General features: G+C 40.4%; 1 protein-coding gene across 1 annotated transcript in view; it reads left to right on the forward strand.

The window, feature by feature from the left end:
• BICD1 (BICD cargo adaptor 1) overlaps positions 1-12932 on the forward strand; it is a 381554-nt gene that overhangs the window by 267221 nt on the left and 101401 nt on the right. The window contains 1 exon segment of the mRNA XM_040438955.1: positions 12276-12428. Coding sequence (XP_040294889.1) covers positions 12276-12428 — 153 coding nt within the window.

The following is a 12932-nucleotide window of genomic DNA, read 5'->3' on the forward strand; positions in this document are numbered from 1 at the left end:
AATCAGAGCTCAGATTTCAGTTCCTACAGCACTCTGAAAAAATGAAAGCTGAGCTCTGATTGGTTGCTATGGACAACTTAGGTAGATTTACTATTAGGCAGTTTGATTTTGAGATATTGGAGACGGTCTACTTTTTCATGGGCCCCCTGTAAATGGGGTCTGGCAGGCTGGTGGCAGCATCTAGCAATGCTGGATCCGGAGAACTCTGGCTGGCTGTTGTATACCAGTACAGCCTGCCATAGTGGCAACTGCAGACTAATGATTATCTATTCTGAAAGAGCTTTGAACCCTTTGCTACCCTTGACATAATAGGAGCTCCCTGGCCTGTCATTCTGAACTACCTGCAAACCTGTGCCTTTGGTGTGGCCTAACGGGCAGTCAGTATTCTATTATACCCTATCGTGAAAGCTAGCAGAATTTTGCTCATTGAGGTCCCTTAAGGGGACTAAAAATATAAAAATATAAAAAATTTAAATCACCCCCTTTCACAGTTTTACATATAAAAATAAACAATAAACATAGGTATTGCCACATCAGGAAATGTATAAACTATTAAAATATAAAAATATTTTTCCTGTGCCGTGAATGCAGTAACTAAATAAAAATGTGCAATTCACCATTTTTTTATCTACTTGCCCCTCCCAAAAAATTAAACAAACGATGATCAAAACGTAATATGCACCCCAAAATGGTACCAATAACAAATTACACCTTGTAAAAAACAAGCCCTCTGCTCTGTAGACAAAAACAGAAAAAGCTATGGATGTTAGAATATGACTAATTGACAATGCAAAAAAAATCTTTATTGTTTCAAAGTTTTTTTTTTTTTTTAAATAGTAAAACAAAATAAAATACTATATAAATTTGGTATCACTGTAATTGTGCTGACCAGCAGAATTAGCGCATCACTTTTAGTGTGTAGTGAACACCATAAAAACAAAACCTGAAAGGCATTTTTATTTTTTATTTCACCCAACAAAGAATGTTTTCCCCCATTTTATAATACAAGATATAGTGAATTTTCTGGTGTGATTAAAAATACATCTTGTCCTGCAAAAAAAAAAAAATAAGTCATCATAAAGCTGTGTAAATGGAAAAGTAAAAAGCTATGTGTTTTGGAAGGCACGGATAAAAAAATTTTAATGCTAAAACGAAAAGTGGGATGATACTTAAGGGGTTAAAAATAGGTAATCATACAGCTATATCAAGTCTAGACAATCCTTTGTGCACTAAACACATCAATACCAAAAATTTCTCTCTTTTCCTGACAGTTTGTTGCAATGAGTCAGTGCAGGTAAAATGTATCAGCTGGATTCTAGACTATTTAGATCAAATGGGATTCCCTAGACAAGGGTTCCTCAACTCCAGTCTTCAGGGCCCACCTTCTGGTCATATTTTCAGGATTTCCTTAGTATTGAGCAGGTGATATAATTAGTGTCAATGCATCAGGACTTACCGTAGGTATTCATTCTGTGGGATATTCTCAAATCATGACCGGTAGGTGGTCCCTGAGTACTGGAGTTGAGGAACAATGCTCTAGACTAGAGACAATTATAGATAACCCTCATATGGGAGGGTTTACGGTAGAGTTAAGTTTTTAGACAAAAAATTACTTTTACTGACATCAAACAGAGATAGTGAGAATGGTGAGGAATTGAACTATTTCCCTCTGCTCTGTTCCAGTGAAATTGCAGTTCCAAATCTGAAAATATAGTGTTATTAAATTGTATTCCCCTTGACTATTATAAAGATCCATTGAATGCCTAGCATGATTCTGGCTCCCCCTACTGGACCAACCATAGGCATTTCAGTTCAGTTTACAGATGCCCACTTGTAACACACATTTCCAAATTAATGAGAACTCCTGACACCAATTATACTTTGCAGCTTAGAACTTTGCCAAAATATGGAGACAATAACGACCTTGGTCTACAAGTGAGTTTACACCAGGGACAAGAAAAAGTTAGAGTTTTCAACCTGGGAATTTCTTTCTTACATTAGGGATGAAAGTTCTTAAACAGTAACCATTTCGTTATGTCCCTTGCTGCTGCAGAGCTTCCTGGCATGATCTAATATTATACTACAACTATAGGACTAATAATAGTGCTGGGAATACTGGACATCACAGGTCTCAGCTGTCATCACTCAACTTTCTTAAGATCCTAAAACAAAGTTAGGGTATGGTGCAAACTTCAGCAGCAAAGCCAATGCAGGAATGGCGGGAGTGTTTCAGACTCCCTAAGCGCACTGTGAATTGGGTAGTCTGAGACTGCTAAGAATTCTATGGAAATAGTCATACCTCACAGATTTCCTTTTCTGACTCTGCACTGTCCATTCCACTTTTACCTTCCTGGTCCAGCAATGACAGGTCAACACAGGGGCGTATGACCACTACAGCCAATTACTTTCAATAACATGCCACTGTATTGACATTTCATCAGTGGGATTCTGTAGTTCTGATGTGTATTGGGAACTTGTACCTTGTCAGTGTTCATTATGTAAGGAAAGGTCGTACATTTGGTCTGTTTGCAAGAGAATGTTCCTTTTGTTGTAGATGACAATGAGCTTCTGACAATTAGTGATGAGCGGCAGGGGCAATATTCGAATTTGCGATATTTCGCGAATATTTGGGCAAATATTTGCCATATATTCGAGAATTCGCGAATTCATGATCTCCAGCCATTATTTTCTTGATTGCGAAAATTTGCATAAAATTCACCTAAAATATTCGCATGAACTGGTATTTAAAAAAAAATCAAATATTCGCGATTACGAATATATTTTGCAATATTCTAAATATTCGCGAATCCTCGAAGTGCCGATATTCACGATTAAAATTCTCAATTCGAATATTCGTGATCAACACTACTGACAATGATGTTTTTAAGATGGACTGCCTATAGCACAGGAGTATGGGTCTGGAAATATAGATTTCAAACGGTCATTTATTTATTTTTTTGTAGTATTGGATGTAGTTTCTGTGCAACTCTCTTTAAAATTTCCAAATTTGGGTTGTAGGTGACGATGATTTTCTTGTTTCGTCTTATATTGTAGCAGCTCATTCCTTAATAATCTGGTTGCTCTGGCAGTTTTCTATTGTAATTGTATGGTAGCCTTAATAGTTAGGAGTTATCCAGTATTACCCCTATTTTATCAGAGCCATTGGCATAAAGCTAAATATTCAGGTATAAGAAAAACACCTAATTCCCTATACTAACATGTTTGTAATCCTTAAGGAGGAACTAAATCCAGGATCCCAAAACAAAATGTAACATAATCTCCTTATGTGTCTTTGTTATTTGATCTTGATTCATCAGATATCATAATTGCAGACCATGAAAAATACAATAGAAAAGCAGTGCATTCTTCTCTCAGGCTGCAGCCATGTCTTCTATGTCCTCCCTCTCTCCCTCTAATGTTAGTGCATGTGAACCAAGATGTTTGGGAGGAGGGGGCTGGGTTTGGTCTGGATACATTTTGTCTACATAGTGAGAGTGGCCATTTTGTTGAAAGAAATCTCATGCATAAGAATAAAAAAAAAATTCTGTGTCCATTCCGTTTTTTGTGTGGAAACTCCGTTTCCATATGTCCGCATGGCCTTTCTGCAGAAGAATAGAACATGTCCTATTAGTGTATGCATTCTGGACAAGGATAGGACTGTTCTATTAGGGGCCATCTGTTCTATGGAATGGAATGCACACGGCCAGCATCCGTGTTTGGCGGATCTTCAATTTGTGGATGGCAAAACATCCAACGGTCGTGTGCATGAGTCCTTAGTAATAGTATAAAATACATTTTGTAACCGCACTTGTCATATTACCAGCTGTAGTATATTCCATGTACCAGCCATAGTACATACAGCTGAATAGTTAATCTGCCTAGTTACGCAGTGATAAATCCTACCATTACAATTGTGCAGATTTGCCTTTCAGCAGCTTTGGTACACTAGAGATCAGACTACATATATTGCATATACTCATGGTTGTCCTGATATTATATTTATGGATACATTGTATACAGAAGTATGTACGAGGTATGGACTTCATTACATATCTGCAGAGATTGGTACCCGGCTTTCCCAGACTTCCAATTTTGTCCAGTTATTTAGTGATAAATCTCTTCTTATAGCTAGATCAACTTGCCATTCAGGGTCTAGAAAAGCTGAGTGAAAAGACTGTAGAGCTGCATTGGTAACAACAGATTATGTTATCCTGTTGTCATGTGATAGATGCACATGGTGTGCATTCTTTATAACCAATATGCTCCCATCATCGCCCCACAGAGGTTGTTACCCAGGTTTCTCAGTCTGTAAAATGCCAGATCAGCCTTTTTATGAATTGGTAAATCCCCAGTATTGCAGAATACCTAGCTGGATTTACTAGCCATCAGCCTTAAAAAAATGTGTATGAATCCCGTGACAAAAACAAAGCCTTTCAGGATCTTGAAAAAGCTGGGTAATTAGCATGTGGAACTGTATTACATTGCAGAATACCAAACCAGTTGAGATACATCCTGCTATCTATTCCTAAATAGTGCAGTGGCTGGGAAGATTTGCTTTTCAGGGTCCTGTGAAAGCTGGGTTATCACAATGTGGAACTGTAATAGACAATGCAGAATACTAAATCTACCAGGACAAATTTCCCTCTTCACTTCTAAATAGTGCCATAGTTAGACAGATTTGCCTTTCAAGGTCTTGGGAAAGTTGGGTTACAATTATGTGGAGCGATAATACAGAATGTAGAAAACTCAATCTACCAAGACAAGCTCCCCCTTCCCCAACTCCTCAATGTGGTATAGCTTCAGGGTCCTGGGAGAGCTGGGTACTCCACTGTGTGGAAATGTAAAAGACTGCAGAAATCTAAATCTACCAAGGTAAACCCCTTCCTCAATCCTAAATAGTGTCATAGCTAGTCTGATTTACCAATCAGGGTCCTGGGAGAGTTGGGTTACTTGCACAATATTAGGGTAACATAATATGATCATTGTGTACTGATTCACAAGACTTGTAATCCAGCATTTCTACACGGATGGATGTCAGATTTGTCTATACAGACAGTGAGAAATCCTTTCTGCTTATATAGAAAAACTTGACATTCAGGCACCTGGAAAAGCAGGGTAGGACTTTCTGTATTGTCAGTGCACTGGTACTGTCTGTCTAGTATTACTGTGCACACACACAGGATGAAGTTGTGAGAGTAATTGGTCAATGCCAACATTATACAGTATTCCTATAGTACATATAATATGAATGATTTATGTATACATATATATCAGTATAGCTAAACCTTAATTTTGTGCTACAGTCAGGTCGATAAATATTGGGACATCGACGCAATTCTAACATTTTTGGCTCTATACACCACCACAATGGGTTTGAAATGAAACGAACAAGATGTGCTTTAACTGCAGACTGTCAGCTTTAATTTGATGGTATTTACATCCAAATCAGGTGAACGGTATAGGAATTACAACAGTTTGCATATGTGCCTCCCACTTGTTAAGGGACCAAAAGTAATGGGACACAATAATAATCATAAATCAAACTTTCACTTTTTAATACTTGGTTGCAAATCCTTTGCAGTCAATTACAGCCTGAAGTCTGGAACGCATAGACATCACCAGACGCTGGGTTTCATCCCTGGTGATGCTCTGCCAGGCCTCTACTGCAACTGTCTTCAGTTCCTGCTTGTTCTTGGGGCATTTTCCCTTCAGTTTTGTCTTCAGCAAGTGAAATGCATGCTCAATCGGATTCAGGTCAGGTGATTGACTTGGCCATTGCATAACATTCCACTTCTTTCCCTTTAAAAACTCTTTGGTTGCTTTTGCAGTATGCTTTGAGGTCATTGTACATCACTGTGAAACGCCGTCCAATGAGTTTTTAAGCATTTGGCTGAATATGAGCATATAATATTGCCCGAAACACTTCAGAATTCATCCTGCTGCTTTTGTCAGCACTCACATCATCAATAAATACAAGAGAACCAGTTCCATTGGCAGCCATACATGCCCACGCCATTACACTACCACCACCATGCTTCACTGATGAGGTGGTATGCTTAGGATCATGAGCAGTTCCTTCCTTCTCCATACTCTTCTCTTCCCATCACTCTGGTACAAGTTGATCTTGGTCTCATCTCTCCATAGGATGTTGTTCCAGAACCGTGAAGGCTTTTTTAGATGTCGTTTGGCAAACTCTAATCTGGCCTTCCTGTTTTTGAGGCTCATCAATGGTTTACATCTTGTGGTGAACCCTCTGTATTCACTCTAGTGAAGTCTTCTCTTTATTGTTGACTTTGACACACATACACCTACCTCCTGGAGAGTGTTCTTTATCTGGCCAACTGTTGTGAAGGGTGTTTTCTTCACCAGGGAAAGAATTCTTCGGTCATCCACCACAGTTATTTTCCGTGGTTTTCCGGGTCTTTTGGTGTTGCTGAGCTCACCAGTGCGTTCCTTATTTTTAAGAATGTTCCAAACAGTTGTTTTGGCCACGCCTAATGTTTTTGCTATCTCTCTGATGGGTTTGTTGTGTTTTTACAGCCTAATGATGGCTTGCTTCACTGATACTGACAGCTCTTTGGATCTCATTTTGAGAGTTGACAGCAACAGATTCCAAATGCAAATAGCACACTTGAAATTAACTCTGGACCTTTTATCTGCTCATTGTAATTGGGATAATGAGGGAATAATACACACCTGGCGATGGAACAGCTGAGAAGCCAATTGTCCCATTACTTTTGGTCCCTTAACAAGTGGGAGGCACATATGCAAACTGTTGTAATTCCTACACCGCTCACCTGATTTGGATGTAAATAACGTCAAATTAAAGCTGACAGTCTGCAGTTAAAGCACATCTTGTTTGTTTAATTTCAGATCCATTGTGGTGGTGTATAGAGCCAAAAATGTTAGAATTGTGTTGATGTCCCAATATTTATGGACCTGACTGTATTTGAATTCTGTATGAACTTTATCATCTATTCCACTGTTCATAACAACTTGGCCTTAAAACGCATTCTGAAGGGCATCTGTAATTGTCCTGTGACATGAATATTTGCAAGGAAAGGGAGTATTTCACTCAATTCAGAACACAATGAAGAAGATTACAAGAGATGCAATGTGAACAGATATATAGCAATGTTCTCAGAGATTCTAGGAAATGTGTGTTGCTTTTCCACAATTAATGGATCCAGATGTTCTGTATACGTGTCCAAATTGGGTCCAGTTTAGTGTTGATTGCAAATATTCGAATCGCAAATTTTTATCGTGAATATTGGCACTTCAAGAAATCCCGAATATCCAGAATATAGTGCTATATCTTCGTAATATTCTAGATTTTTTTTCATTAGTTCTCACTGCTTCTTGCTTGTGGGCCAATGAGAGGGCTGCAATATCTTTGACTTTAGGAGTAGTGTTGATCGCGAATTTCCGTATTGCCAATTTTCGCAATCAAGAAAATAATGACTGGAGATCACGAATTCTCGAATATATGCCGAATAGTCGCCCAAATATTCGTGAAATATTGCGAATTCAAATATTGCCCCTGCCGCTCCTCACTGGTCCAGTTTCAGTCAATTGAACTTCTACCTAGTTTTCAAACCAAAAGATATTGCCAATATGCTATCATGTGTAATTATGCAATCTGCCACGTTTAAGTTTAAGTGTAGGTATTGTAACCCCCTGGTAACTCCCAGTTACTCCCATTATCATGCTATTTACAAGCCGCTGCTAAGTTTTATACTTTCCAGTGCATTCATAGTGTTCTGACTGTCCATTGAAATGTATTAGAATTAGGCCTTTCCTGAACTTCTGGTGTGACTATGAGGTCAGACTAGTGCATGTAAACTGATTGCCTATCTCCAGACAAAGGTGGAGGAAGTGGGAGCAATTAGAGACTTGTCTGACTGCAGGAAATCTTTCAATCTTTTTGTAGCAGTCTGAAGATGTCTAAGCAAAAAGTAGTGAAGAAATACTTACCCTAGCAGGTTATCCTTTTTTTTTTTTTTTCAGGTTTTAGTGGTCCTTTAAATGCATTGTTGCTGGGTCCTCTTGTTCCCAACTGAAGAACCAATATTTCAGGATCCCAGCACCAGTGCCAGACTTCAAGAGACCCTGACACCTATTTCAAATTTCATAAGTCCCCAGCACCAATCCCACACTTCATCAGAAAGATAACACCAGTCCCACATTTTATCAAACCCTAATGCCTTATTCACACAGTCAGTGTTCAGTCAGTGTTTTCCATCAGTGATTTTGAGCCAACACCAGGTGCAGGTTGTGAGAGTAATGAGGTCATTACTAATGTTATACTTATATAAGGTATATAAAACAATGATTTATATTATATACTAGCAGAAGGACCCGGCTTCGCACGGGTATATTTAATCTATTTCATGTAATGTTTGTGTGTGCCGTTAAAAGATATCGACAGTATCCCCCATACAAGTGACCTCTACAGCACCCTGCCCCTTTAACAGTGAACTCCACAGTTCCCCACCCCTTAACATTGACCCCCCCCACAGTGCCCAGCCTCTTTAAAATAAGACCTCCACAGCAGCCCATCCTCTTAACTTTGACCTTCACAGCAGCCCGCCCCTTTAACAGTGAGTTTCACAGCACCCTACTTCCTTGACAGTGATCTCCTCAGGGGCCCGCCCCCTTAACAGTGACCTCACAGTACCCTGCTGCCTTAACAGTGACCTCCACAGAGTCTGCTCCTTTAACAGTGACCTCCCCACAGCCCCTGCCCCTTTAACAGTAGCATCCACAGTGCCCGCGTCTTTAACAGTAACATCCACAGCGCCCGCTCCTTTAACAGTGACCTCCACAGTGCTTGCCCCTTTAACAGTGACCTCCACAGTGCCCATCCATTTAAAAGTGACCTCCACAGTGCCCACCCCTTTAACAGTGACCTCCGCAGTGCCTGACCCTTTAACAGTGACCTCCACAGTGCTCGCCTCTTTAACAGTGACCTTCACAGCACCTGCCCCTTTAACAGTGACCTCCACAGTGCCTGCCCCTTTAGCAGTGACCTCCACAGTGCTCGCCTCTTTAACAGTGACCTCCACAGCGCCCGCACCTTTAATGGTGACCTTCACAGTGCCTGCCCCTTTAACAGTGACCTCCACAGTTTCCGCCTCTTTAACAATGACCACCCCTTTAGCAGTGACCTCCACAGTGCCCGCCCCTTTAATATTGACCACCCCTTTAACAGTGAACTTCATAGTGGCCGCCCCTTTAACAGTGACCTCCACAGTACCTGCCCCTTTAACAGTGACTTCCACAGTGCCCGCCCCTTTAACAGTGACCTCCGCAGTGCCTGCCCTTTTAACAGTGACCTCCACAGTGCCTGCCCCTTTAACAGTGAACTCCACAGCGCCTGTCCATTTAATAGTGGCCTCTGCCCCCCATGCATGTAGCAGTGTAGTTGTGCAGTCATACGTCATATGACTGAATATTTAAGGACCTGCGAACTGCTAAAACCTGTGATCAGTTATTATGGCAACCTGGAGTAGAACCTGCGAGCTTCTATTGGCTAATAAGGGACATGTGACCGTGTAAATGGCAGTTTGGATTTAAGTGAAAGGCTTGCTGGCTTCTATTGGCTAATGTAGGTCATTTTTTTGGAATATCTCAGGAGAGCTGAGACTCGGTCTAAAACCTTCCCGGGCACCTAATGTACCTGTGTGCCAAATTTGGTGAAGATCGGTCCAGTCGTTTGGTCGCGCATAAAGAACGTCCAAACAGACAGAAACTCGTTTTTATATATATATACAGTACAGACCAAAAGTTTGGACACACCTTCTCATTCAAAGAGTTTTCTTTATTTTCATGACTATGAAGGCATCAAAACTATGAATTAACACATTTGGCATTATATACATAACAAACAAGTGTGAAACAACTGAAAATATGTCATATTCTAGGTTCTTCAAAGTAGCCACCTTTTGCTTTGATTACTGCTTTGCACACTCTTGGCATTCTCTTGATGAGCTTCAAGAGGTAGTCCCCTGAAATGGTCTTCCAACAGTCTTGAAGGAGTTCCCAGAGATGCTTAGCACTTGTTGGCCCTTTTGCCTTCACTCTGCGGTCCAGCTCACCCCAAACCATCTCGATTGGGTTCAGGTCCGGTGACTGTGGAGGCCAGGTCATCTGGCGCAGCACCCCATCACTCTCCTTCATGGTTAAATAGCCCTTACTTTCAAAGTTTTTCCAATTTTTCGTCTGACTGACTGACCTTCATTTCTTAAAGTAATGATGGCCACTCGTTTTTCTTTACTTAGCTGCTTTTTTCTTGCCATAATACAAATTCTAACAGTCTATTCAGTAGGACTATCAGCTGTGTATCCACCTGACTTCTCCTCAACGCAACTGATGGTCCCAACCACTTATTAAACCTGACAGGGCACATCTGTGAAGTGAAAACCATTTCAGGGGACTACCTCTTGAAGCTCATCAAGAGAATGCCAAGATTGTGCAAAGCAGTAATCAAAGCAAAAGGTGGCTACTTTGAAGAACCTAGAATATGACATATTTTCAGTTGTTTCACACTTGTTTGTTATGTATATAATTCCACATGTGTTAATTCATAGTTTTGATGCCTTCAGTGTGAATCTACAATTTACATAGTCATGAAAATAAAGAAAACTCTTTGAATGAGAAGGTGTGTCCAAACTTTTGGACACACCTTATAGATGAACCTTTCTAATTTCAATAGGATTCATATCCTTATTTGCTGTTTATCAGGTATTCTATTCATTACACAATAACTGGGCCTTAGAGCACATTCTAAAGGTCATCTGTAATTGTGCTCAGACTTTTTGTGGGGAAAAAGGGAGTATTTCTTCTAATTTTGGACACAATGAAGATGGATGGAGGAGTTTGAGAAATATGTGGTGTGAGCAAATATATATTTATATTCCCAGAATTCTAGGAAATGTTTATCACATAATCGGTCCAGATGTTAGGTGTACGTGCTCAAATTAAGCTACTTTCACACTCGCTTTTTGGGCGGATCCATCATGGATCTGCAAAAACAGATCCGTTACAATACTACAATCGCATGCATCTGTCATGAACGGATCCGTTACAATAATACAACCGCATGCATCCGTCATGAACAGATCCGTTTGTATTATCTGTAACATAGCCAAGACGGATCCGTCATGAACTCCATTGAAAGTCAATGGGAGACTGATCTATTTTCTAATGTGCCACAATGTGTCCGAGAAAACGGATCCGTCCCTATTGACTTACATTGTGTGTCAGAACGAATCCATTTTGCTCAGTTTCGTCAAGTGGACAGCAAAACGCTGCAGGCAGCGTTTTGGTGTCCGCCTCCAGAGCGGAATGGAGACTGAGCGGAGGCAAACTGGTGCATTCTGAGCAGATCCTTTTCCATTCAAAATGCATTAGGGCAAAACTGATCCGTTTTGGACCGCTTGTGAGAGCCCATGACGGATCTCACAAACGGAAAGCCAAAACGCGAGTGTGAAAGTAGCATTAGAGTCCAGTATTTGGACATTGATTACTTAGATTCTAGTCCAAATGCACATTGTTCTAATTATGAGACTGCAAGATGTTGCCAATATGATATCACGTGTGATTATATAACTTGTCACGTTTGATTTTTTTTTTTGGAAACACCCAGTTACTCCCATTATCATAAGAGTATAATAATAAAGATTTTTGGGGTGGTCTGTAGATCTAAACACTGAACAGGAGCAGATCTTTCCCTTATACCTCATGTCTGTATAGGCTCCAGTTCTGGTTTTGGCTCACAATCACTGATGGAAATCTCTGACCAAAACACTGACGTGTGAATGAGGCTTAAGGCTGGGCTTAGTACTGATCTTGGCTGCAACACCCATCATGCAAACAAGGATCGCTTTGTAGTAATGCAGCCATTGAACTAAATAGGGTTGCCCTGCAACTAATAGCAGTCCAACATTGATGGATTTTTTTGTGATTGTGGGGTCATGATTTATGCAACTTGTGAGTCTTGGGGTAACCCCAATTATTTAGTTTAGTGGCCGTAGTACTAAACAGTGACTTTTGGTCATATGATGTCCCGGCCAAGATCACTGTGTAGCCACAGCTAACACCAGTGACTTCATTAGACTCCAGTGCCGGTCCTAGACATTATCAGACACCATCTGGTGTCATCCTATTGCTTTCTCTGAGATAAGCGTCACCAAAATATGTAGTTTCATGTATCGCGCCCTCTAACCAGCTATTGTATACACTATGTCATAATACTTTTCCTTTTGCTTCTGTAGACAAACGAAATTTTGGAGCTGCAGAGGATGAGGATGAAGGAAGAGATCCGAGAGTACAAGTTCCGAGAAGCCAGACTCCTCCAGGATTATACAGAGCTGGAGGAAGAGAACATCACATTACAGAAACTAGTGTCCACCTTAAAGCAAAACCAGGTATGCTGCTGTCAGCCTTGCTAATGTGTTCCGATAATACAAACTTATAGTAAACTTCTCCTAATCCGGTATGTTAAGGATTCATATAATGTCCAGGGGCGTAGCTATAGGGCGTGCAGAGGTAGCAGTCGCTACCGGACCTAGGAGCCTGAGGGGGCCCAAAGACCCTTGTGCCATATACAGTTGCAATAAAAAGTATGTGAACCCTTTGGAATGATATGGATTTCTGCACAAATTGGTCATAAAATGTTATCTGATCTTCATCTAAGTCACAACAATAGACAATCACAGTCTGCTTAAACTAATAACACACAAAGAATTAAATGTGACCATGTTTTTATTGAACACACCATGTAAACATTCACAGTGCAGGTGGAAAAAGTATGTGAACCCCTAGACTAATGACATCTCCAAGAGCTAATTGGAGTGAGGTGTCAACCAACTGGAGTCCAATCAATGAGATGAGATTGGAGGTGTTGGTTACAGCTGCCCTGCCCTATAAAA

The sequence above is a fragment of the Bufo bufo genome, chromosome 1 (assembly GCF_905171765.1).
Source record: "Bufo bufo chromosome 1, aBufBuf1.1, whole genome shotgun sequence".
NCBI lineage: Eukaryota > Metazoa > Chordata > Amphibia > Anura > Bufonidae > Bufo > Bufo bufo.